We start from the raw sequence: 23,977 nt of genomic DNA, 5'->3' as shown, positions 1-23,977 counted from the left end.
ATAAGGAAAATGAGATCACTGGTGTCATACTGCAATCTAAAAATTAATCCAAAATCTGCCAGCCCAACAGACTGATTTATCAGTTTGTCTCTTTCAAAGACCAACACTGAGCTCTGAAAGTTCACATTAGAGACCTAAATACTGCTTGTGTCCCCTACAATTGAAACTTTATGCTGAATGTGATTTGTATCTGAGACATCAGACAGGGGTTTCTGGATTCCTAACCCCAGAGTCAGTCACTGTTAATACAAAATAGTTTGCCTGAAAACATGAGCCTCCATAACCAAATGTTTATATGCAGATACCAGCACTGATCTTGACAAATCTTATCTGTTTCCTCCTTCCTCCTCTTCTCTGGACACAGAAAATACATTGTTACAATGAGGTAATAAATTTAGCCTGGGACAGTGCCAGGAGATCCAGATCTGCTGACTTCGGTGCAGTACAAGAGCTAATCAAGTGTGTTTAAGGAATATGTACAACTTTCTCTCTGCTTTAGGCACTAGAATTTTTATTTTCCTGATTGTACTCTGCTTCATTGTGTATATACAGAATGGTTTGGGTTGGAAGGTACTTTAAGGATCATCTAGATCCAACCTCTGCCATGGGCAGGGACACCTTCCACTGTCCCAGGTTGCTCCAATCTGTGTCCAACCTGGCCTTGGACACTTCCAAGGGAAGGGGCAGCCACAGCTTCTCTGGGCAACCTGTGCCAGGGTGGCCTCACCACCCTCACAGGGCTGAATTTCCTCCTAATATCATATACTTAAAGAATGTAATTCCAGTAACTCCACGATGTGCTCCTGGGAGCCAAAGCGTCCTCGCAGCTCTTCCACCCACTCCCAGGGTCCCTCCAGGGCCGAGAGCTGTCGGCAGGGCCCGGGGGCTCGCTGGGCCGTAGCACCGACCGCGTTCCCTCAGCCACGGGCAGGGCTGCCCCGCCGGCCCCGCCGCTCGCTCCGGCCGCCAGGCTCCCCCCGGCTGCGCTTGGGCCCCTCGGGCTCCGCCGTGACCGCACCGGCCGTGCCGCACCGGCCCCTGCCCACGGAGAGCAGCCCTCATCACCGGCGGCACCACCGGCAGCGGCAGCGCCGGGAGGCCGGGCCTGGTACCCTGTGCCGAGCTGCCCACCCCCGGCAGGCCGTGAGACACCGCCAGGTCCCGCCGCCGGTCCCCGCCCTGATCCCGACCGCCGTCCCGGTCCCCATCCCCATCCTCATCCCTATCTCGGGTCCTAACGCTGGTCCACATCCTCGTCCCAGTCCCCACCCCCGGTTCTGATAACGGTCCACGTCGCCGTCCCGGTCCACATCTCCGCTCCCATTCCCGTTCCCATCCCCAATCCCCATTTCCGTTCCCGTTCCCGTTCCCATCCCGGTCTCGGTCCCGTTCCTGGTCCCAGTCCTGGTCTTCGTCCCGGTCCCGGTCCCGGTCCCCATCCCGGTCGGGGTCGGGGTCTGGGTCTGGGTCCTGGTCCCGGTCCCGGTCCGGCTCCCCATCCCCATCCCCATCCCCATCCCCATCCCCATCCCGATCCCCATCCCCATCCCGATCCCCATCCCGATCCCGATCCCGATCCCGATCCCGATCCCCATCCCCATCCCCATCCCCATCCCGATCCCGATCCCCATCCCGATCCCCATCCCCATCCCCATCCCCATCCCCATCCCGGTCCCGGTCCCGGTCCCGGTCCCGGTCCCGGTCCCGGTCCCGGTCCCCATCCCCATCCCGGTCCCGGTCCCCTCACGACGCCGCCCGCCCTCACGCGCCACCTCGGCCCCGCCCCCTCCCCACGCCGGTCCATTCATCCTCCAGCCTCCCCCATCACGTCACGCGGGCCCGGCGGGCGCTCCCCGGCCGCGGCTCAGCCGCGGCTTCCGGGCCGGGCCGTGGGCGGGGCCGGGGCGGGGCCGGGGCGTGCGAGGGGGCGGGGCCGGGGCGGGGCGGGGCGGCCGCCGCGGCGGCGGCGGCGGGAGGGGAGCGGCGCTCCCGGCAACATGGCGGCGCGCGGGGCGGGCAGCGCCTGAGCCCGGCGCCTCTCGGTCCGCGGGGCTTCCCCCCGCCGGCCCCGGCCTCCTTTTCTTCCTCCTCCTCCTTCTCCTCCTTCTCCTCCTTCTCCCTTCTCCTCCTCCTCCTCCTCCTGCCCCTGCCCTGCCCCGCTCCCCGGCGCGGCCATGGAGAGCGAGGAGGAGCAGCACATGACCACGCTGCTCTGTATGGGCTTCTCGGACGCGGCCGCCATCCGCAAGGCCCTGCGCCTGGCCAAGAACGACATCAACGAGGCCGTGGCGCTGCTCACCAACGAGCGGCCCGGCCTCCACTACGGCGGCTACGAGCCCATGGAGAGCGGGCAGGGCCCGCCGGGCGGGCACGGCTCCCCCGCCGGCGGGCAGGGCCCCCGCGGCGGCGACGGGGACGGCGGAGGCGGCGGGGGCGGCTTCGACCCGCCGCCCGCCTACCACGAAGTGGTGGAGACCGAGGTGAGCTGCGGGCGGGCGGTCCCGGGGCGGTGGGAGCCACCCGCTGCCATCGGAGGTCGGCCCGGGCGTGGGGCCGGCGGGAGGTGCCCGGGGACCCTCCGCCGCTCCCCGGGCCGGGGGCTCCTCATGGCCCCGCATTCCCCGCCTGCCGCCCGCCCGGCGCGCTCCCCAGCCCGTTCCCTGCGATCGCTGCAAGGTGAAACGCACCCAGGGTTTTCCTTGGCATTCCAGGAATGTGTGGCTACCGTAGGGCTCTGCTTTTCGCTCCCCCTCTTGTGCCTTCTTGCATAATTCCGGTGACTAAGGGCTGTCTATTTTTTTGAAACTGTTTGCACAATGTGAAGGAAAGTGCAGGGTGGGTATGACTTTACGTACAGTTTTATTTGGGTAAACTGAGCGTAAGTTCTGAAATAGGAACCCAGTGAGGTCAAATGTTTTTTCAGAACAGAGCTTTAACTCATGACTTAGGGCTGTGATGTAGATAGAAGTGCTGGAGAATGCCAGCCTTTCCTAGGTTCTCTCCTTCCTCCTTGTTTGCCTTTCTCTCTCTTCCATCCTCTTCCAAAACTCTGCACCCTTCAACCAGCAGATACACTCAGGGCGCTCTCTTTGCTGTCCGGAACAGTCTTGTAGTGCTTTCCTATAAAGTCTTCTCCTCCTCCTGGTCTTTTTCCCAAAACTTCACAGTGTGCTCCTAAGAGAAGTGCTAATTAGTAGTGTCCAGACTGTGGGACTCACGGGGGTGAGAACAGCAGAAAGCCCCTCTTGTGTGATACCAAAGGGCCACCTTGCACAGCCTCTGTCTCAAGAACTGCTCAAGAGCAGATGCTTAAGCTCGTGAATAAACCCAGGGAACCTCGTGTACCCTCCCAGGCTCCAGTGACGAGTATCCTGAGGGTTTTCTGTGCATGCCTGTGTATGTGTCCATAAATAAATTCGTGAAGAATCCATGGGCGTATCTGGTGCGTAACTACACTTGCACAGATCATCCGTATCCGTAGCCTCGGCGTACTGACGTCCAGCCCTGCGGAATAAAGATAGGTGATCCTGCTCCCTGAATTAACTGGGTTAGGTCCTGAGCTGCTCTAAGCTGCTGATGTGTGCTTGTGGAGTAAGGTGATCCCTGGGATGGCACGTGTGCTGTGCAGAAACAGAGCTGCTCCTTAACGACCCTGACTGAAGCGCCAGGGAACCGCTTTCCAACCTTTCCTGTGAAGGATTGAGGGTGAACGAGAGTTCTTGTTGGCATTTGGGTTGGATGTAGTTAGAGCTGGGACAGTCTGGCTTGTCAGTGTGACATTTCAAGTGAAGCTGTCAGTGTAAACTTCAGAGAAGTGCTTTTTTTCCCCGCTCTTGTTCCCGTTACAAATGGCACTTTGACAACTCTCAGAGGATTCTCCCGCCCCCCATTATTTCATCCTGTATTTCTGATCAAATTTACTTATGCTTTATAATAGTTTCCTATGCTACTCACCTTCTTGTTTGCTCTGACTTGTGTTCTTTTTAACCCACAGGGGGAAGTCAAAACATTTCATTGTAGGTAAATCACTGCACAGAGCAGGCATTTCAGAAGGATTGAGGTGTCTTGCTGCATGAAATTTTATATAAATTCATGCCTCAATTTAGTAATTGGATTCATTTGCAGATGAGCATCTGTCAACTCCTGCACATGTATGCAAAACAGTATTTTTGTAATAAAAGAGTTATATCTATAAAAGTCCTGAGACTGGAATTGTTGCCTGTGCATATTTGTCTAACACTGCAGTACAATTTAACAGCTTTTGACATACATTTTATGAAAGGGGGAAAGTGATATATCATCAGTTCTTGGGGGTTTTTATTTCATCAGCTGTAATCTAGCATTACATTTAATAAGCTGCAGCTATTCTTTAAGTGGTTAATCGTAATTAATCAGGTTAATCAGTAGTTTTCCATTCAGCAGAAGCTTATGGCATATGAAGCTGTAGAGAAAGCCATTGCAGAAGCAGCTATATTATTCATTGTAGTCATACACATTATGGTGAAACATATTGTACCCCATGCTGTCTTGTGGTAATTCAGATGTTATTTCTGGTTTTCTTCCTCTCGGTATCATCTCTCTTTCTAACAGCTCTTCAAGTGTGTATTCTTCCTTCTCTTCATAATGCCAGTTTTAACTTTTATTCAGTGGAGAGGAAGTGGTGTGTTAGATTTTTGGATTTTATGTATCAGCAATAGGAGATAAAGAGAAGATAAATCACAGGAGAAGAATTCTTAGAAATTTTCCCCCAAGTAAAATGTTCCAATCTAATGCTTCATGAACAAAAGTTAGGATTAGATTTATAATTTAAAAATAACAAGATTGCTTCAGTCATTCTTCAAAACGTGTATAACAGGTCTGTACTTTGAATTTATGTGCTTTTTTTGGCTGAGCACACTTTAGCATGCATATAAGAATAGGTCTATGAATGATTAAACACTTTACATTTTCCCTAATCAGTAATGAATCCATTATGTTTGCATATGCTTATTTGGTCTCTATTACATAATGTTAGAATCTGTTCAGCATTCATGTGGATCAAAGAAAGGCTTGTCTAGTGGTTTTCTTTGAGAGGAGCACAGCACCAGATACATATCATACTAGTTAAAGCATGTTTTCTTTAGATAAGATTTTAAAAATCAGTGTGAATCTTTTTTCAGTGGTCCAGGCTGCTGATCTTCAGGGCTGTCTGAAAGTGTTAAAGAAGCCTGAATTTGGAGTAACTGGCCCAGAAGCAAGATATCTGCTGTGAGCTGGCCCAACATATGCCCTGTACTTTCTTTCTGTATGAGGCTTGAGTGAAGGTGTGCATAAATTTCAATTTCATGAGGTTCAAACCTCAGTTTCAGCGGGCTGGTATTTCCCAGTTGCTTCAGTTTTGGGTTAATAGCTGTGGCGTGCCTTTGGCATTGATGCTGGTAGCATGACCACACTTAACTCATCAAAAGGAAGAGGCCAGACAAACTTGGGGGCTTCGGTTCATTTGTGCAGTCTTCCTAAAACCACGGGAAGTTCACCTTGAGGTTTCCAGCAGCTTGGAAGTTTTGCCCTTTGCAGCAGCAAACCACACTGATAGACTGAGGTCACCTGCTTTTCCAAGAGGCAACTTGGTGTGTTTGACATAACTTCTGTGTTTATGTCTGTTGACAGAAGCAAATCTTGCAGTTTGGCAGGAATGTGGGGTTTCTGTGTTTATTCCTTAGGCGGCATGCAGATTGTCACGGTGCGATTCTGTGCCGAGGGAGGCGGGTGAAGGATGCTGTGCTCATCTCTTCATCTGACTGACAGATAAGCTGCTTTATCAACTGCTGCTAAATCCTTATAATTTAAGACAAGACTATAAATGAGTGTGATGACAACGTCTGTCAGTCTGTCCATGACTTGCCACAAGTGCCACAATTGCTGGCTTTCATGAGTTTGAGAGGAATGGGGTGGAGAAGAGCAGGCTAAACAAATGTGAGGATTGAAATTGTGGGGAGGGACAGGTGAAAATATTAAACATATACCAGTGGTTTGTATAACCTTCACTAAAACAACCTTAATTTGCTTTTAAAACAGCTTCTGAGAGCCATTACTATGACCTTTTAGCTAAATTGTGATGAACAGATTATATTACTCCCTGGCTATTCCTGTCCCCTTCAGCATGTGCTCTTTTGATTTATGTTTTTTTAGTTGAACTGGATCAAAAGCTCATACATGCCAGATTTTACTAGGTAAGGTTTATAATAAAACTTGTCCAAGATTGCTTTTAAGGTGCTGTTTGACTGCAAGAGAAGGGATTTTGTGAAAAAAACAGGCCGGCAACCGTAGTGAGTGCCAGTGCCAGGAACATTCTCACTAGTCATGCTGCAGAACTGTGATGTTCAAACCCTACCTCTCCTCATTATTAAAGCTCAGGACTGAAAGCGTTTCTGCCACAGATGTGCTTTAGCTTTTAATGTGTAAAATGAGGATAATGGGGTGTGCTTTATTAGGAGAACCATGGACGTTAGGCTTGTGAAGTTCTTTGATCTTTGAATGGAAGGAGCTGTATTTATTTAAAGACAAAGAAGGTATTTAGCCTTCAAGCAAATGAGATGGATTTCACGCTACAATTCTGCACATTTAAAGTCAGTCTTCTCTCTTGTAAGTAGTCTTGAGCTTTGCAAAAGTGAGTATTTCTTGCATTCTCACGTGGAAGTTTTACAGAGTGGCTTGTCTACGAATTGGCCTTGTAAAACAATTAAGCAATCAAATAAAGCTTTGTGGTGGATTCTGGGATCGAGTCCCTGGCTGGATGCCATCAGAATGTCAAGTGGAATTAGTATTTTAGCACTCCTGGTTTTCAGCATCACTGTTTTCAAAAATGAGTAGCCCTGGTGTGGAACCTCTTTCTATATTCTGATTCCATTAACACTTCCTTGAAAGCATTTGAAAGAAAATACTCTGAGTTTCATTCTTGATGTAACACAGACTAATAGAGATGCTACGTGAAATTAGGGAAGTAGGGGTGATACTGAGAGATGCAACTGGTTAATTTTAAATGTAAGCTTTGTTTTGAATAACTCACAAAGTCATTATCATGTAATGTGATCGTTAGAGTAATTGCTGGATTGAGAGGAGCACTCTGTAATTACTGGTTCATTGGTGAAGGTGATGCCTGCAGGGTCAGTGAAGGTGGGAGACAGCTCTGTACAGCCAAATTCTCAGCTGGGCAGGAAGTGTTTCTGGTATAATGTCCTCTGGAAGCATTTTTTGGTCATCTTCCCAGTTTACAGTGCTATTCCGTGGCAGCTGTTTAATAAGGAAGTGAAATACTGAGGAAGAATGAGAATAAAAACAAATTAGCCAGTGTTAGAAGTTAATTCCAGCAAATCATTTGGATTGCTTTTGGATTAAGGAACAGTAGCTCTTTGTATGAGGAGGGCAAAGAGGAAGTGCCTGTTTCTTTTGTAAGCTTTTATTTTGAAAAAACCACGTATTTGTGCTGCTGTAGGAATAGCCTGTGGTATATATGTTTCAGGGGCCAAATTAAAAATTAATTTTAAAAGCCAATGTTCCCAGTGTTTCTTGCCACTTTATCTTCCTGCCACTACTTTGCAACAGTTCTGGCTTTTCTGATGCCCAACAGAATGATCTTGAGAGGCATTTAAAATTTTTTTTCATATTAATTAGTCACACTTGTGGCATTACACACTGTCAAAATCAGCTGCTTTGTCAGTTCTGGTTTCTGTCTCACTATACATTAGTATAACAGATGTATAGATGAGTGTTTAGTAGCATTATTGAATTAATTTTCCTTCCCAGAGCCTGACCTTTGGTCACTAAAATGTTCCAGTAAATACTTTATGTAGTGGATCTGCAGCACTTCTCTATTAATTCCTGGTGTTTTGGCAAATGGAGATACAAGTATTGACTTAATTTTAAGTACTGAAATGTTAAGCATTTGTGATTCATTGTTTTATTGTTTAAAAGTACAATGTTTATCTGATATCACACTAAGTTAATCTGAGTTATTTGGAACAAGCATGAGGTTTTGTGCTTATGAAAACTCAGGGGTTGGGAGCAATAATGGTGTTGACTCGAGTCTGGCTGTAGTTACACGAATGGAGTAAGTTTTTAAATATATCCACAGACAATAGTGAAAACACATGGAAGATAAGTGTTTTCCTTGCTTCCTTATGAATGGCATTCCTAACAGTGCTTTCCATGACCTCTCCCTCACCTGCAACTTATCAGACTTCGAAATACATTGCCAAAAGTGGTTGTAGTGAATCTCTGCGTCAGATTTCATTGAATGCTGTGGTAATAGATGTATAAAAGGGCAAAGAGGCTCCTTGTATTTTTGAAGTTAAATGGAGAGTTTAATTCAAGTGCTATTTTTACACAGCCTCGGTTGTTTTGTTTTGCTGTGATGCTCAGGACTATGTTTATCTTTGAACAAGCAGGCAAGTACATCAGGGAGTATTGCCTGGTAACATCACACCATCACCCTGGAAATCAGGGAGAGAGTACAAGCCATGTTTTCAGAAACTCTGAGTTAATTCTCAGCTTTGCTGAATTTATTTTTATTTTTCAAATTCATATTGTGTTCTTATTCCCAGTCTTACACAGGTCTTGGTTGTGAGAGATGGGGGGCAGAGGGAAGGTGGAGCCATAGGGTTTTTCTGGTTATAATTTGTTATAATCCTTTACAGCTACTAAGGGTTTAGTCTAAACTCTTAGTAGCTGTAAAGGATTATAACAAATTATATATATCCATGCATCCTTGATGGTGTCCTAGTGCAACTCTCAGTTAAGGTCAGTGTCTAAAACCTTCTGTGAGAAAGTTCACTAAATAAATTGGATTTTTCTTAGGAATCTCTATGATGGAATGAGAGTCCAGATCAACTTCGGTTAGGTGTAGTCTGTAAAATAGGATTTATTTTCCTTTAGTAGTAGACTGGTATCATCCTTTTATATTGGCATGACAAAATACTAGCATTTTTTTCTTGTGACAAGACTGTATTTGTTTGTGTAAAGTAGTCCATAGTAGAAATTTCAAGAGCTTCCTTTCTAGGAAAAAAGAACAAAACAAAACATCTGTGTATCTCACCAACAAGCTTATGTTCTCTTAGCAGAACATAAACAACAATAAACATTCCTATCTGTTGCTGCACTTAAAATTTTTGCATCCCAATATGTTTCTCTGGATGAAAATTCAAGGATGAGATTCTGTATCTCTTTAGGACTTAAAACAGTTTAAAAGTGTGACAATACTTTGCAAGTAAATGTCTGCTTGTCAGTAAAACATTCAGGAAATCACTGTGGGTTTTCTTATTGCCAGATAAGAAACATAACGTGGAAATTCCATACATGACACCATTTTTTGAGTCTTACTAATACTGACATATTCACAAGAGGATTCCAAGCTTGCTCTTAGCAGTGTGGTTCCAATGGGTTCAATCTGAGTGCAGGAACAGGCAGCTAGGAAATACTCTCCAATTTTGTTCCCACATCTGCCACTTAACAAGAGTTGAAAGTTCTTTAACCATCTGAAATACCAGTTTATAAAAAGCAAATAGATTACACATATGAAAATGTGACAATTTTTTTAAACATTCAATACCTTGTTCTTAGTGTTTATGTGTAAGTGCAAGGTGGTAGCTTCAAGGTATTTGAAAGGCTTTGAATTCTTACACTTGTGTTTGAGTTCTAGGTATCAGAATATCCCCCTTTGAGGAGTTAATTAACAGAAAGAAAGGTTTGACATCCAGGCATGAAACTAAAAACTGCTTTAATCAATAGTCTGGCAGGTGGAGGGGCTGTCAGGTCATGACTTCAGGATTCATAGCTTCTCCCACAAATTGATGGGGACAGTACATCAGAGCAGAGAAATGCTCTGTTTTTCTGGGTATTTGATGTATTTCTCGCACCTTGCCTCCACCTGAGCATTGCAGTGCTCTGCAAGCGCTTGTGAGTGGTGCAGCAGTGCTGGGCAGAGGGGAGCATCCCTGCTGACACTTGGCAGCTGGAAAAGCTGTAGTGTAGCATTGGAAAATTGATTTCTTTATGTTGTCTATATCTGTGATTAAAAACTGAAAGGTGGACCTAAAATTCTCGTCAGCTAGTTCTGGCTTTATGCATTTTTTTCATTACTGCTTTTCAGAGCAGTTAAACTTTGTCCTGTTTGTAGGTACATAGTAACAAGGTTTTGTGGTTGCTTTTTTTTTTAAACAATGCAATGAAACTTCAAAAATCTGTTTTCTTAGCTATAAAATGATGGTTATTTTGTGAAAATGACTTATTAGAGAGGCATGAGGTGGAGGTACCTGCTTGGTCTGCTGGTGTCTTAGAAAGTCTGATCCTGTTGCTTGTTGAAAGAAACAAGACTTTGGGGTTTTGTTTCCTAAGTTAAACTGGATTCAAGAGCACATAATGTGATTTGGTGATGGTGATAATAGATTCTGTTGGTAGCCTCCTATCAAAATCAAATTAACTAATTTAAATTATGATTTGACTGTAATTTCATTACTAAGGCTGCCAATTAGAATCAAAACAAGTCTTAAACTCCTTGTTATTTTATGTAAAGTGACGGGTATGGGAACTGTCAGTGGCTTTAGTTAAACAGTGTTTGATGAGTTAATTAGCTGAATACTGCATGAGTACATTTTGAAGCTTTAAACTGTGACCTTTTGGCAATTAAAGTTAAATCATATTTCAGCTTTTGTGCTAATCTTTGTTCTTTGTTACTCTTCAGTAGAAGGTTTTATGCTACAGATTTAAGCAATGCTTTATTGATCAGATGTTGAACAATTTTTGTTTATTCAGCCTAGCAAGCAAATCTGGGAGGTGCCAGGTCCCCAGAGAGGGAATCTTGAGTCAGTGCTTGAGCCTGTTCCTGTGAGGGTATTTCTCCTGGGAGCATGTGTGTGTGTTTAGCCATAACTGCATTTTCACACCTTGAAAATAAGCCAGAAGAGCCAAGACTGTTAGAACAAGGCGATCTTCAGGGCTTTTGTGCAATAAGAGATATATCAGAAAGCATGGAAAACTGTGTTAAAGGTTTGTCAGCTGAAGTTTGTTGGTGTCACTATTTCAGCTGCAGAAATAGTCACAGATTTATGATGTGCACTGTGACTTCCTACTGCAGAACAGTGATTGTAATGGCCTTTTAGACAGTTTATCTTTGGATGACCCTGTTGGTTTCCAGGAGTAGGGCTGGGGGCTTTTTTTGCTCTTTGCTATTTTATGGAAGAACATCTGTACAAATCCTTACCATGTTGGGGGCCAGTCCAGTGCTAAGTCTGTTCAGCCAGAATTGCAGAGTCCTGATACAGATCATCATCAACTGGCAGACACCATTCTGAAGTCACCTATTTGTGGGGAGGGAGCTACCTCTTTATATATATTTATTTAGAAACCAGCAAACAAACCCCATGTAACTCCCCAAAGCCAAGATTCAGAAAAGCCTTGGGTGGCTTTGACATAGCCTTGTATCCTATTTACTTTTGCATGTACCATAATTTTTCTTCAAAATCTTGTGTTTTCTCCATGGACCTTTGTCAGTAGAGTTTGCAGTGACAGTTCCTGAGCTCCTCAGTTACATGGCATTAATTGTGGTGTTCAGGGCTGTGTTACATTTGTGAGTGTCAGCAGAGAAGTGAATTCTGCAGGCTGTGTTGGAGTGTGAGGTCTGTGTGCAGATCTCCAGCCAGCATAAGATGATGCAAGAACTGAGCTGACGTTTCACCTTACTGCAGCAGCTGCTGTTAATAAATCCCTCACTTTAAAGAGCAGTGCCAAAACTGATTTAAAAATCGGGTGGCGAACAGTTTGGGCTTTTTCATGTGCAGAAAGACACTAATTATGAAAGAGCAGCAGTAAGTCTTTAAAGAGACTGTTTCTTGTAGTGGATTTGGTTTAAGAAACACAACTCAGTCTGCACTAATATAATGTGAACATAGCTGTAATCTCCCAGAAACGCAGAGTGTTCAATTTATTAATGGTTTGGAGGGGAATTTGGGTTTTAAACTGCCTGGGTGTGTGTTTGAGACTGTCACAGGTTTCACAGTCACTGTGGAGCTATGTGGATGTGATGTGTTCTAAAATTAATACATGAACTCGATACTTTCTGCACATGGTTTTAGTAGCAGAGCACTGTCAAGCAAGAAGCCTCTGTTGCCTCTAATTCCTGGAAAGTGCCAAAAGCATGCTCCTTCAATGCAAACAGCTCCCATTACTATAGGGCAATATTCCAAATACCACACTCATTTTTTGTGTAAAACCAGCTTTTCACTGCTCTGTTGGTAGACTCAATCTAGCAATAGTCCAGATGTGTTCTAAGCATAATTTAGGATAATGTGGGAGCTGAATGCCCTGTGAAGAACATGTATTATTTCACTTTCCGTGTGAATTTCTGTGTCATGGACCCTGGCAATCACTTGTGTGGAAACAGGCAACTAATGAGCAGCATTGCTGGGATGCAGATGGGAAAGCAGAACAAGAAGTGGAGTTTTTCATCTCCAGTTGAAGGTCTGCTATTGCTATTCTGCACCTCTTTAAATACCAGTTGCTGTCGCAGCGTTTATTTAATGTGGATGCTTTCCTCCAGGGAATGAAGCAACTGTTGCTCTGTTTCTGTAACATTTGTTGAAATGTTGTTTTCCTTGGCTACAAGTGGAGGCTGAACTGTAGTCCTTGAACACCCAGCAATTGGGTGTTTTAAGTTATACTGATTCTGCCTTTATTATACTAAAAGTTCATTCCTGCTCTGTTACTGTGAGCACTTTCTTTATAACTGCATGCTTGTTTTCTGTAGGAAATGATTTTGTTTTCTGCATGGGTGTTCTTTACAGAAGCTTTATAATTAACTGTTTAATTTCTAAAAAATGCTTCTAAATAATTTCAATGTCTTTTCATGTAGACCTTCAAACCACCCTTCTCCAAAACCTGAAGTATTTAAACAGGGTGTGATTTGCTAGATGGGAATTACATCAGGCTTCCATGCACACTGCTGGATCAGGTGACCACGGTTTCTGAAGCTGATATTCAGGTCTGCTAAAGTACAATCTCCCATAAAGACAAACTGTTTAGTAAGGGGTTGGAGAAAAGCAGCACTTTATTTCCCAAGCACCAATATGTGTTCTTTTCTAAGCAGTGTTCTGCTCCTGTAAATTGTCCTGCTGCTCTGCAGAACATTAGCGAGCCCAGCCCACGTGCTGTCCGTGAACTTTAAAGGTTAAGCTCTGCACAGTTGCTGTTCGCTTGGCTCAATAGTTTTGAACCATTATGAAAGTGAATGACACATTTACTTTTTAAAACAGGTCTAATCCTACAAATAGCAAATGCAGTGAGAGAGCTGGAAGCACACTTGTGTGCATACATTGATTTTGTTCTTGGTATACCATCTCCTCCAGAGTTCAGTTCTTTTGGTTTATTCCTTTCTAGTTGTTGCACTCACTTTCCTGACACTGTCTGGTTTTTACTTTGGAATGTGTTTCCTGCTTGTCCTTCCTCCCTCCATGTCCCTGGCTTCTTTCTCAGTGGGATCTTGTTACCATCACTGCTCTTGTTTTCCACTGTCTCTGACAGTGGCTCCTGCTCGCTGCCAGGCCTGATCCAGACATTCTGTCCTTTCTCCTGCTGGCTTGGCCTGCTCTTGTGGAGACAGGGAAAGGTAGTCCATGTGAACTCTTTGACACATTGGGTACCTGGCATCTATGAGAGGTTAAAAAATAAACAAAAGAAAATAAATGAATAACTTGTCTACTCTTTCTTTGGCGCTGCTGAGGCAGTTACCTCATATGGCACTCGGAGGAGAGCAAGGGGTAATTCTGTGTCCTGTACACAGAAATAGCTGCTCTTTAGTGCCCCTGGCAAGGAAACCTGTAAAGCTTAGCTGCAGTCACCTGCTTGCCTTTTCCCTCTTACCTTCCAGAATATTTGCCAGTAACTCATTATGACTTCAGGAGAAGGATAATTACATTACCTGTTGGACAACTATATTTGATGTAGGTTTTTCTTTAGTAAAAGAAAATCTTGATGTACTGAAACAGTATCCAGTATTTCTAGAGTGATGGGGTGAAATGGACTTCCCTTAGAGTAAACTATTCCCATATTCTACAGGAGTTGTTGAACAGAGGATTAATGTGCAGATCTATGGAGATCAGAATTTGTACTCTACAGTCTCCCAGGGACTGGAAGTACTTATCACCTGGCTCTAGGATCTGATATGCTATGGAACAAGATTTGCTGCTTAAATTGGCAATTAGTTAGCAATTAGTTATGTAAACATGGTACTTATCACCTCCATGAAATACAGCCAGGTATGTAATCCCTTCAATTCAAATTGAAATATTCAATTCTACTTTGAAAAACACAAGCAGCCTCAGGGTTGAGAATTTGACATGCTTGTTACAAGCACAGCTGCCTTTTCTAAACCCTTTAATGTGTCTAGGAAACTGTTTCGCTTGAACTTTTGCAGAAAAACGATGAAAATGGGAATTGCTCTGGTGAAGGGATCGAGTTTCCAACAACCAACTTGTATGAGCTGGAGAGCAGAGTTTTGACAGATCACTGGTCCATACCCTACAAGAGGGAGGAGTCTCTAGGCAAGTGCCTAATTGCATCCACCTACCTGGCCAGACTGGGTAAGTTCCCTTTCACAATTACAGAGATTATCTGTTCAGAGGGTGTTGGGCAGTTGTGTGTTTCACTTTAATCTTGCTGCTGTTTTCTTACACCCTGCACAGCAATCACATCTCTGGGAAAGTGTTTAACAGTGAGCTGTTCTACCCCATGCTGTAAAAACATCATTGATCTCTTTTCTTTCTCTCTAAAGTAATCTGTTTACTTAACTTTTTTTTCAAAAATGGCACACATGTTTCTTTATGTTCTAGTAATTGTGGGAATTGCATCTTTTCAGAGCTAAATTACAGACTCTTTTTTTTTTTTTCTTGTGCTGGGTATTTTCCATTCATAAAAGCAAGCTATCATCTCAATCCCTGCTGTACCATTCTTGTACAAGTGGTTGCTTTTCCCTGGTGAAGTGCTTATATTGCATTAGATCTGAATTTGACTCTACTTATTCAGTACTTTGGCTGGGGTTAAGAGTGTTATGGAGGCACCACACCCAACAACTGGTGTATAATGAGAGTACAAGATAGATTTTCAGTCATGCCTGATGGCAGACTAAAGGAATGTTGTAATCTCTTGGAAGAATAGAAGTTGTGAAGTGGTTCTGGTTTGCTTCTCTGTTTCCAATCTGTGTTAAAAGGCTGTGCTTTAATTTGGTTTTGGTGGGAGGCTGGGAAGCATCAGTAAGGTATGAATTGTATACTCTGAAGTTTACCAGTTACTTATGGTGCTAATAATGCTTGAAAAACCTGTAAAAGGTAATGGGAAATGAATTCTTAGTTCTGAAAGGCAGGTTCTCTCAAGTCAGGCTTTTTGTGGCTTTAAATGCAGGCTAGTTATGAAGGAACCAATAACACTTTTACTACTGCTAATTTGGGTTGGTGTTCCCTCAAATTTGCAACAAGGTCTCTGAGGTCATCTCAAAAAGTAATTTTTTTAAAATACTGTTAAAAAGCACTCTCTTTTCTGTAAAGGTCTTTCTGATTCTGATGAGAATTGCAAGAGGTTTATGGACAGATGCATGCCTGAAGCATTTAAAAAGGTAAGTAGGTACAGTAGGCCAATTCAATGTTTCTCTGTGTTGTTTGTGGTGGAAATAGTGTTTTGTAATCCAGAATTCAGGCAACAGCTGAATGGGTTATTAAGATTAAAATCACACTCAAAATATTTTCCTAGATGAAAATAATAGAAATTTAAATTTAAATCATACAAGGTCCCAATTCTGTAACTCTGGCCAACTTCAACTAGGGTTGCTAAATTCTTTTCACAATCCATTTGGAATTTTATCTTTCACCTCAGTTCTCAATGCCCTGTGTTTCTCTGGGCTGTTGTGAATTTGCTTTATAGAGCTCCCCAAACTAATTGACTTCCCACTATTCCATCCACTTTAGGTACTGCCTAAATTTCCTGCCCAGTATTTGAGCCATATGTATAAAAAAAACCATACATATCCTTTAAAAAGTTACTTTGTCCTAGTGTTAAGATACTGAGAATATTACTTCATTTAAGGAAGGCAGAAATTTAAGGGAAAAGTTCTTTTTCCATTTAATTATCAGAGTACTAATCTTACACACAATAGTTTAACATCACTTGGTATTTTTTGCATATGAAATAAACAATGTAGATTGTTCTTCAGAAGGATAATCTGTAGAAATCTAAATTCACAATGTGCTGAAGTACAATTTGCTGAAATGTTTACAAGGAACTCTATTAATGGTACAAAAAGTGATTGTATTTAAGCTATTAAGTTTTTTATCTGCTTCTATTCAGACACAGCAGAAATTAAATGAATTTGCAGATGGCATCCAAGTGTCCTTTATAAACAACCATGAAACCAGATTTAAAGACATGTTTCAGTAGGTGGGAGCAGCATTAAATACCTCTTTCTCCTGGTACATGTGCTTTGTTTTCCAATAGAAGCTGCTCAAAAACTGTGAATTGGTAAATGGTTACCTCAGCTGAATCAGTGCCTGTTTCAAGATTTAATAGTTGTGTGTTCAATCTGCAGACAGATTCATTTCATAGTGGTTGTTCTTTGCAAAGGTTACAATCTCTCCTAGTGCATGCAAATGGAAAACGCTTAGATAGATTTTATTTTCTGTCACAAACTGTGATTTAAGGTGTTCTTCTGCAAAATTACAAATTGAGTTAACTCTTAAGCCATTAGTGCAGAAAGAACATCTGAAAACTACACCAAATAGTGATGAGTGCATTCCAAGAAAATATTTATTCTGAAAAAAGAGTCACAGGAGTTAATAAATTTGTCCTTGTTTGTGATTGTGCTCAAACTTTTAAACAATTGCTTTTAATTTTTCTTTGTTAGCTGTTGACATCCAGCGCTGTTCACAAGTGGGGAACCGAAATCCATGAAGGAATCTACAACATGCTCATGCTGCTGGTGGACCTGGTTGCAGAGAGAGTAAAACAAGATCCTATCCCCGTGGGCCTGCTTGGTGTGCTTACAATGGTATTTGACCCTCTGATGCAGTTTCTAATATCTGGGTATTTGGCATTGTGTATTTATGCAGCTGATGCTTTTTCCAGCTGTTTAAATCATAGTTCATAGTCTTAAAATCTGCAGCCATTGCTTGCTGCAGGTATTTTACCTCCAGTATGCAATTCAAAGGAGTGGGTGCTGTTAAAACTTTTGAAAACTAGCAGTTTAAAAAAAGATATATCACATTTTTGTCATTTTGCTGTTTGTTTTTTAAAACTGATGCTTTGAGTTCAGTTCTCTGTTTTATGGACCTCTGGCTCACGTGGTTATTGGATATTGGATATATAAAGGCTTCAAAATGCTTTATATGTTGAGAACTGAGAGGCAGCAGCAGGGGGCTTGTATTCAGCTTTATTTTTTGCTAGATCTTTAACTGTCAGCCAGGAGAATGCTCAGCTGAAACCATTATCAAGATAAGTTTTGAAAGTACTATAAGGCAAGCTGTTCATTGCCATGGGCTTTTCTTTGAAGGCATTTAATCCCGACAATGAATATCATTTCAAGAATCGAATGAAGGTGTGCCAGAGAAACTGGGCAGAAGTCTTTGGGGAGGGCAACATGCATGCTGTCTCACCCATATCCACTTTTCAGAAGGTAAGCATGGCCATGCCCTAAAAACTAATTTTAGGGTGGATGTCTTTGTCTCAGATAAGATTATTTGTGTAGTATTTGTAAGACAAAGTTTAAATATGTCACCAAGAATTACTGCAAATAGATGGGTGTATGTTCGTCTGTAGACATTAATTTGTGCTCTCAAATTGTTCCAATTCTCTGTTAGAGGCTACATTTGGAAATGGGTGAACTTTCATGTCTAAAGTAGCACAGCAGTCTGTGTTTTGCTTTAGACATGAAGCACACACGAGTGGATCTGTGTATTTAAGGATTGACATCTGTTTGGTTGTTGAGTGTGAAATGACCAGGATAACTCCCAGTGTTCAGTTCTAGTAGAGAATTCAGGCTTTTCTGACAGCCAAGGATAAAATATCTTCAACTCAAACACACTGGCAAGGAGGCAGTTTTTGAGGTTTGCACTGTCTTGTCACAGTGGTTCCAGATGAGTGGGTCCAAAACAGCATCAGTGGAGTTGATTTCTCCTTCAGGAAACAAGTTTGTGGCTGTAGAAAGAAAATTCTACATCCGCTGCTTTGGGGAAGTAATGTTCCACACTGCTACAGTGCTATAAATACAGTTGCTTGTGAGTCAGCAGCCACAATGTGATCTGTTGCCACAGCACATGGGCAGTGATGTCAGGCAGAGTCCAAAACAGGATGATGCTCATGAGAACCAACCAGAGCTCCAGCTACACTTAATACAGGAGCTGTTACAAACACTGTTTTATTTGTGTAACAGTGCATCCATTTGAGGCGTGGCTTGGTGGGGTGAACGTGTGTCCAAGTATCTGTTTCAGAAGACAAGTGTTTAGCACTGATGTTGCAGCTGCTAATTTGTTCCTATTCTTATTGTTCAAGGAACCTCATGGGTGGCTGGTGGATCTGGTAAACAGGGTAGGTAAATGTAAACCAGAACTGTTGTTTGTCACTTGAATTCATTGGTCTTCAGGGGTAATTTCTTCTCCCCCCTCACCTTGCCCTTGTTTTTTCACTCATCACTTCTCTGACAGCCACAAAAAAAATAGTGTGAGATTTTAATCCTGCCTTGTACAATGTAGCTTGTTGAGTTGCTGCCTTCTCCCTTGAGCACCTTTACCCTAGCATGGGATCTATGACTAGAGGAATTTGAGAGCCCAGCTGAGGCTGCAATCAAAGGTTCCCCAAGGCAAAACTGCCAGTCCAGTCAGCTGTTGCTGTGTATGGTCTACCTTTCTTCCCTCCATCCATTTTTACTCAGGACAGAGTTTCTAGCTTGATGCTTACCCTGCTGTCATGTATAATTGCATTGCATTCCCCAGTGTGCCCCTGCATTCCCATGAAAATATAAAGCTTTGTTTGGATGGGATGTTCCATGGTAAAGGACACTTGTTGGCATCTCAGGAACTGTCAGTAGAATATTTTCTATAATCTCTTATTTAAAAGATAAAATACTGGAGTTCACTGTGTAATACTGATTATTTTATTTCAGTTTGCAGAGTTGGGTGGATTTTCAGCAATTCAGTCCAAACTCAATTCTGAAGATATTGAACTTGGGGTAAGTCCATCTTCTGTCATGAGACTTCTCCCTTTCTGTTTTACCTTCCATGTAGAACCAGCAGTGGCCCTTTTGGCAGTGCTTTTACCTTTTCTTTGGTACCAGAGCAGCACTCCCACAGAGCCCTAGAGAAGTGCTGTCAGGCTGGAGGTCAAATGAGGTTGTACATAGGAGTCCTGACTGAAGAGCAATTAAGACTTCACAGAGAAGAGGAGAAATTAGTGTACCTTGCTGCTAGCATTCAGCCTTCTGTTTAGGCATCAATCAAAGTAGTTGTGTTGTATGCTCATCAGTATGTCCCTGGTTTTCTGTTTACTGCACCCATAGCTGCATTTAGCTGCAAGCGAATTGACTTCTGTCATTTATTATAGAAATCACTGTTAAGGGAAAAAATCCTTAGGAAGACAGACAGTGTCTAATCCTAAACAACTTTTCAAGAGCAGTGTCTTAAAACTGACTGGTTCAACAGAGCTAAGCTATTTTTGATGATGAAGTCTAACTTGGTTAGTTTTAGCTTCCTAACCTATATTCAGGAGACTTCCAATTCTTTCAAGCTTTGGAGAATGAGGAGGCTAAAGGAAAACTATGTCATCTGGAACCTTGTCCCCCAGTATAAAATCAGTCTGCTTCCAGTGACATGCCACTTGGAGGGAATTCAACTTCTTTTCTTGGGGTATTGATATTTTCTGCTTTGTATTCAGATAGATTCATATGTGAGCTTGACAGAAGAATAAGGAAAACCTTGATATACATGCCAGTTCTGTAATAGAAACTTTGACTTGACTTTGTTTAATGATTAATAACTGCTTGCTTAGGAAGGAAATCTGGGTCAGCGTCATTAATTTGGGCCTTGGATTGCACTGCTGCACACTCAGTTCCACAATTTGTGATCCAGTATGAAAATAAACTGATTTTTATATTATTTATTGGCAAACAAATGCTTTTATACATTTAATTTCTTGACGATAGATACCACTTTAAAATCACGCATTGAAGAGATCTTGACACGTATATGACACATTTACAAAAGCTTTCTCCCACGTATTGCTTTGGGAAAGAAATTTGCCATATGGCTTTAACCTTAAATTTTGCATTCACACTTTTGATTGCTGTAGAGAGCAAGCAAAATGTGATATGTTCCTTTCCGTCTGTTTATTTCTGTGACTGAAACAGGATCTGTCAGAGAACACTGAACAGAGTGATGAGAGGACCAAGATTAGTGAAAACTGGGAAGGCATTTTTTATTTCAGACAAAAATATATAACACATACTGTATGCCATATATAATACATAGCACATACTCTACTGCGTGCCATAGAGTAAATCTTTCTTAAACCATGTGTTGTTGTAAAGGACTTGCACACCAAAAACAATCAGAGCAAGTGACTGGAAATACATAATATAAATGATACTTGTTCACCTTTATTTGCCTTTTAATCTATAGATTACTATGAAAAGATTCCTTAAATATTCACCTAAATACTTGCTGTCTTTCTTTCAGGCAATCTCTGCGTTGGTTCAACCATTTGGAGTTTGTGCAGAGTATCTTAACTCTTCTGTAGTACAGGTAAAATGTCTTTGTTATGACTTGTAAGAGGACTGAAAATTAATTTCCAACTGTGTTGGTGTGAAACTGGTGACTAATTTAAAAAGCCTTCAAACCTCACGTTGCAGAAAGTACAAAAACCATTTTGAGCACGCTGAGGTGATGAGTAAAGGGCTCAGACAATGTTCAGATTCATTTTCCAAGCAATTATCTGTAGTCATGTATCTACATCTGCAGCAGTGAGAAGCTTTACCACTGCTATTAGTAAGCTTCAGCAGTAGAAACCATGTGGGGAAAGAATCCAGCCTGAAGGATGAATTTTGCTTTCAGTTTAACTTTCTGGCTAAGATGAAGGACATGGATATGAGAGTTTACACTGCAAAAATTGTGGTACAGGAAAAAAATTCACCAGGATCTCTTTGTATGTGCAAAAGTACTCCAGGCCTCACTCCTGCCCTCACCACCCAGAACTGTTGACTTAAGTGACTGAAAGACTTTATTTGAAGAGGATGTAGTTTAGAAGCCCCTGGGAGTAAGAGAGGCACATGCACCTAATAACTGATGTGTTTTTAGAGGTCAATTGGTCTGTCTGTATTTGCAAACCTGCATTACAGTGGTCTGAAATGGGTTCTTACTCTAATTGCTTTTTATTTTCCTGGACGTAGCTACCAAGATAGCTTTATCTTTGTTGTAGGTGTAGCTTTCTCTCTAAGGCAGTGGTGAGCTTGCAGCTAAGTATTTCCTTTTGCTGCAGTCACGTCTTTCGAGTAATGCATTTGATTTCAGGAAGCATTAAAATGATTGTCATGCCTTTTCTCACGTTCTTTAGCCCATGCTGGATCCAGTCATTCATAAAATGATTAAATATGTACAGAATGTAGAAGAGAAGGACTTGAAAGACAAGGTAATGTTTTACATATTAAATATTTAGGAAGAACTTCCTGCGTGTCTTGGAAATGCTGTCAGTGTAAATTAGAACAATAGCTTTCTTCTCACTGGCAGGAATACAGCCCGTTCTGAATTCTGACTGAATGACATAATGAAAATGCATTTATCCAATTCCATTCAATACCCTTTTCAGTAAATACCTGGTTTATGACCCTTTCTTAAATATTTTGCTGCTGTTGCTATCAATTTTTTCTTTTTGTTGGTCCCCTTGTGCAGCAGCTTCTATGACTCAAAGATATTTATGGACTTGCAGTCTGTTAAATTCATATTACTGTTGCAATAGCTGTTTGCTTCTGAGAATTTGGTAGTAAAGTGGCTGTGTAACTTGTGGCTACTTCCTGCATTACCCCGAATTTGGCATTCAGTTCTATTAAATTGTCTTGACTTTTTACTTAGTTATAAATAGTTAATTTCAAACAAGAAAGTATTCATAGGCTGTTGAACCAAAGGAGAGCAATGTACCAAATCTGAAGCTTTAACCAAAGGTTTCATTATCTTAAAATTTCTACTGCACAAGCAATACTTTCATATGTACCAGGTACTGTGTTTTGATTAACCAGTCTGTTTGGTCACTAAACCTACTCTCTGTGAGTCACTGACACCCATAGCAGAATAACAAAAATACCAATGCCTCTGTTTGTCCCTTTTTTGTTGTTTTGTTTCAAACAGAGGCTGGTGAGTATCCCTGAGCTCCTGTCTGGGATCAAACTGCTGTGTATGCGCTTCCAGCCTGACCTGGTCACGGCGGTCGATGACTTGCGACTGGACATTCTGCTGCGCATGTTGAAATCCCCCCACTTCAGTGCAAAAATGAATTCCCTCAAAGAGGTAGGTTGGCTTTTTGTCTGGCTCTGTGTGTGCATGAGAGCATGGGTTTGGGTAGGATGGGTTGTTAATAAGCCACTGAAACCACAGCCTTAAGTAAAGAGATGTTGCAATATCTCCTTGCAAGTTATGTTGCCTTAGCAAAAGCTCGGTTCAAAATAAACACCAAAACAAGTTAATATAACAGGAGTTGATTATAGCATTAGTAGCCACTGCAAGGCCTCCCAGTTAGACACAGTTTGAGAAGTGCACTATTCTAAGAAATGCAATTTTAGATTGATTTGTAAGCAGTGGTCTGTGCTATTCATTGAATATTCACTCTGGGATAATGCTGCGCATCCTGAGATATATCCCATTTTTCTTCTTTCACTGAGAGGAAGCAGAAGAAACCAAATGGGACTTAAAACCTATATTGATGTTTCAGTCCATTCATATCATGTCATTGCACTACATAATTGTAGTATTTTGTATTGTATTTTTTATTACAGTTGTATGTAGACACTATAGTGTTTCAGACTCCATCTTTGCTGCTTTTTTCCTTCTCTATTTATGACACTATTGAGATGTTAAACCTCATTGCTGTTTGGTTCTTAATCATAAATGCTATGTGTATCCATGGTGAATTTATAGAAGTGCAGCTTTTGAAGATTTTAGCAGAAATGTGCTTTTTCTCCCTCGAGTGAGGAGCCTGTATCAGTTCAGTATTGGATAAAAAGTAGGACACTGATTTGAGTGTAACAAGCAGAGGCCTGAGATAACCTACTTCTGGCATATCCGTAGAAAGATACCTGGCAGTACAGGCCAGCTTTTCTATGTCAAACTGAGAATAAGATTCTGCTGCATCAGAGACTGATGACATGGTGTTTCTGGTTAGGAATTTGCCTTTAAACAACTTACTAAAAAACAAAACCAAAAAGTTAAAAAGCCAACACCCTGCAAAAAAAACAGCCAACCCAAAAAATCCCAAACACCTTCTGTACTCAAAATACTGCAGGATTCACACTTAAGCTTCATCATGAGCTTTTTTGAATAGATTTCACTCTATGTGTGTGATGCAGGTGGGAATTCTTTGTTAAAATCTTACGTTTTGCAATTTTTAGGTAACAAAATTAATAGAAGACAGCACTGTGTCCAAGTCAGTGAAGAATGCAATAGACACAGACCGACTGCTGAATTGGCTCGTGGAGAATTCGGTCCTGTCAATTGCTCTGGAAGGTAAGAACTCTCCCAAAGCCTTTTGGCACGTGCTTTGAATGACTTAAATTTAAAAATCTCATCTCTCCCTTTCAATACACTTTAATGAGCACTATTAACCAGAATTCAAGGGTTTTGTTGTCTCCAAAATAAAGTAAAATCCTGCAAATTCTGTAACTATCATCTAGTCCTCTGTTTGACATCTGTGCAGATGTCTTCTGCTGTAC

The 23,977-nt window shown here is 42.2% G+C and overlaps 1 protein-coding gene across 3 annotated transcripts in view; it reads left to right on the top strand.

Moving 5' to 3' along the window:
- Positions 1 to 1,997: 1,997 nt before the first annotated feature.
- The window catches only part of USP24 (ubiquitin specific peptidase 24), a 61,851-nt gene continuing 39,871 nt past the window's right edge, over positions 1,998 to 23,977 (top strand). For 2 of the 3 annotated variants that reach the window (XM_054515729.1, XM_036387569.2), the window contains exons 1-11: positions 1,998 to 2,480; positions 14,444 to 14,609; positions 15,570 to 15,637; positions 16,919 to 17,062; positions 17,564 to 17,686; positions 18,562 to 18,597; positions 19,172 to 19,237; positions 20,739 to 20,804; positions 21,613 to 21,687; positions 22,401 to 22,559; positions 23,657 to 23,771. In XM_054515729.1, coding sequence (XP_054371704.1) covers positions 2,175 to 2,480; positions 14,444 to 14,609; positions 15,570 to 15,637; positions 16,919 to 17,062; positions 17,564 to 17,686; positions 18,562 to 18,597; positions 19,172 to 19,237; positions 20,739 to 20,804; positions 21,613 to 21,687; positions 22,401 to 22,559; positions 23,657 to 23,771 — 1,324 coding nt within the window. In that variant the 5' untranslated portion in view covers positions 1,998 to 2,174. The remainder of the gene's footprint in view (positions 2,481 to 14,443; positions 14,610 to 15,569; positions 15,638 to 16,918; positions 17,063 to 17,563; positions 17,687 to 18,561; positions 18,598 to 19,171; positions 19,238 to 20,738; positions 20,805 to 21,612; positions 21,688 to 22,400; positions 22,560 to 23,656; positions 23,772 to 23,977) is intronic. The other variant, XM_036387570.2, reaches the window with a different exon arrangement.

This window comes from Molothrus ater, chromosome 9 (genome assembly GCF_012460135.2).
Source record: "Molothrus ater isolate BHLD 08-10-18 breed brown headed cowbird chromosome 9, BPBGC_Mater_1.1, whole genome shotgun sequence".
In the NCBI taxonomy this organism is placed as follows: domain Eukaryota; kingdom Metazoa; phylum Chordata; class Aves; order Passeriformes; family Icteridae; genus Molothrus; species Molothrus ater.
This window is presented reverse-complemented; position numbering and strand designations above follow the sequence as displayed.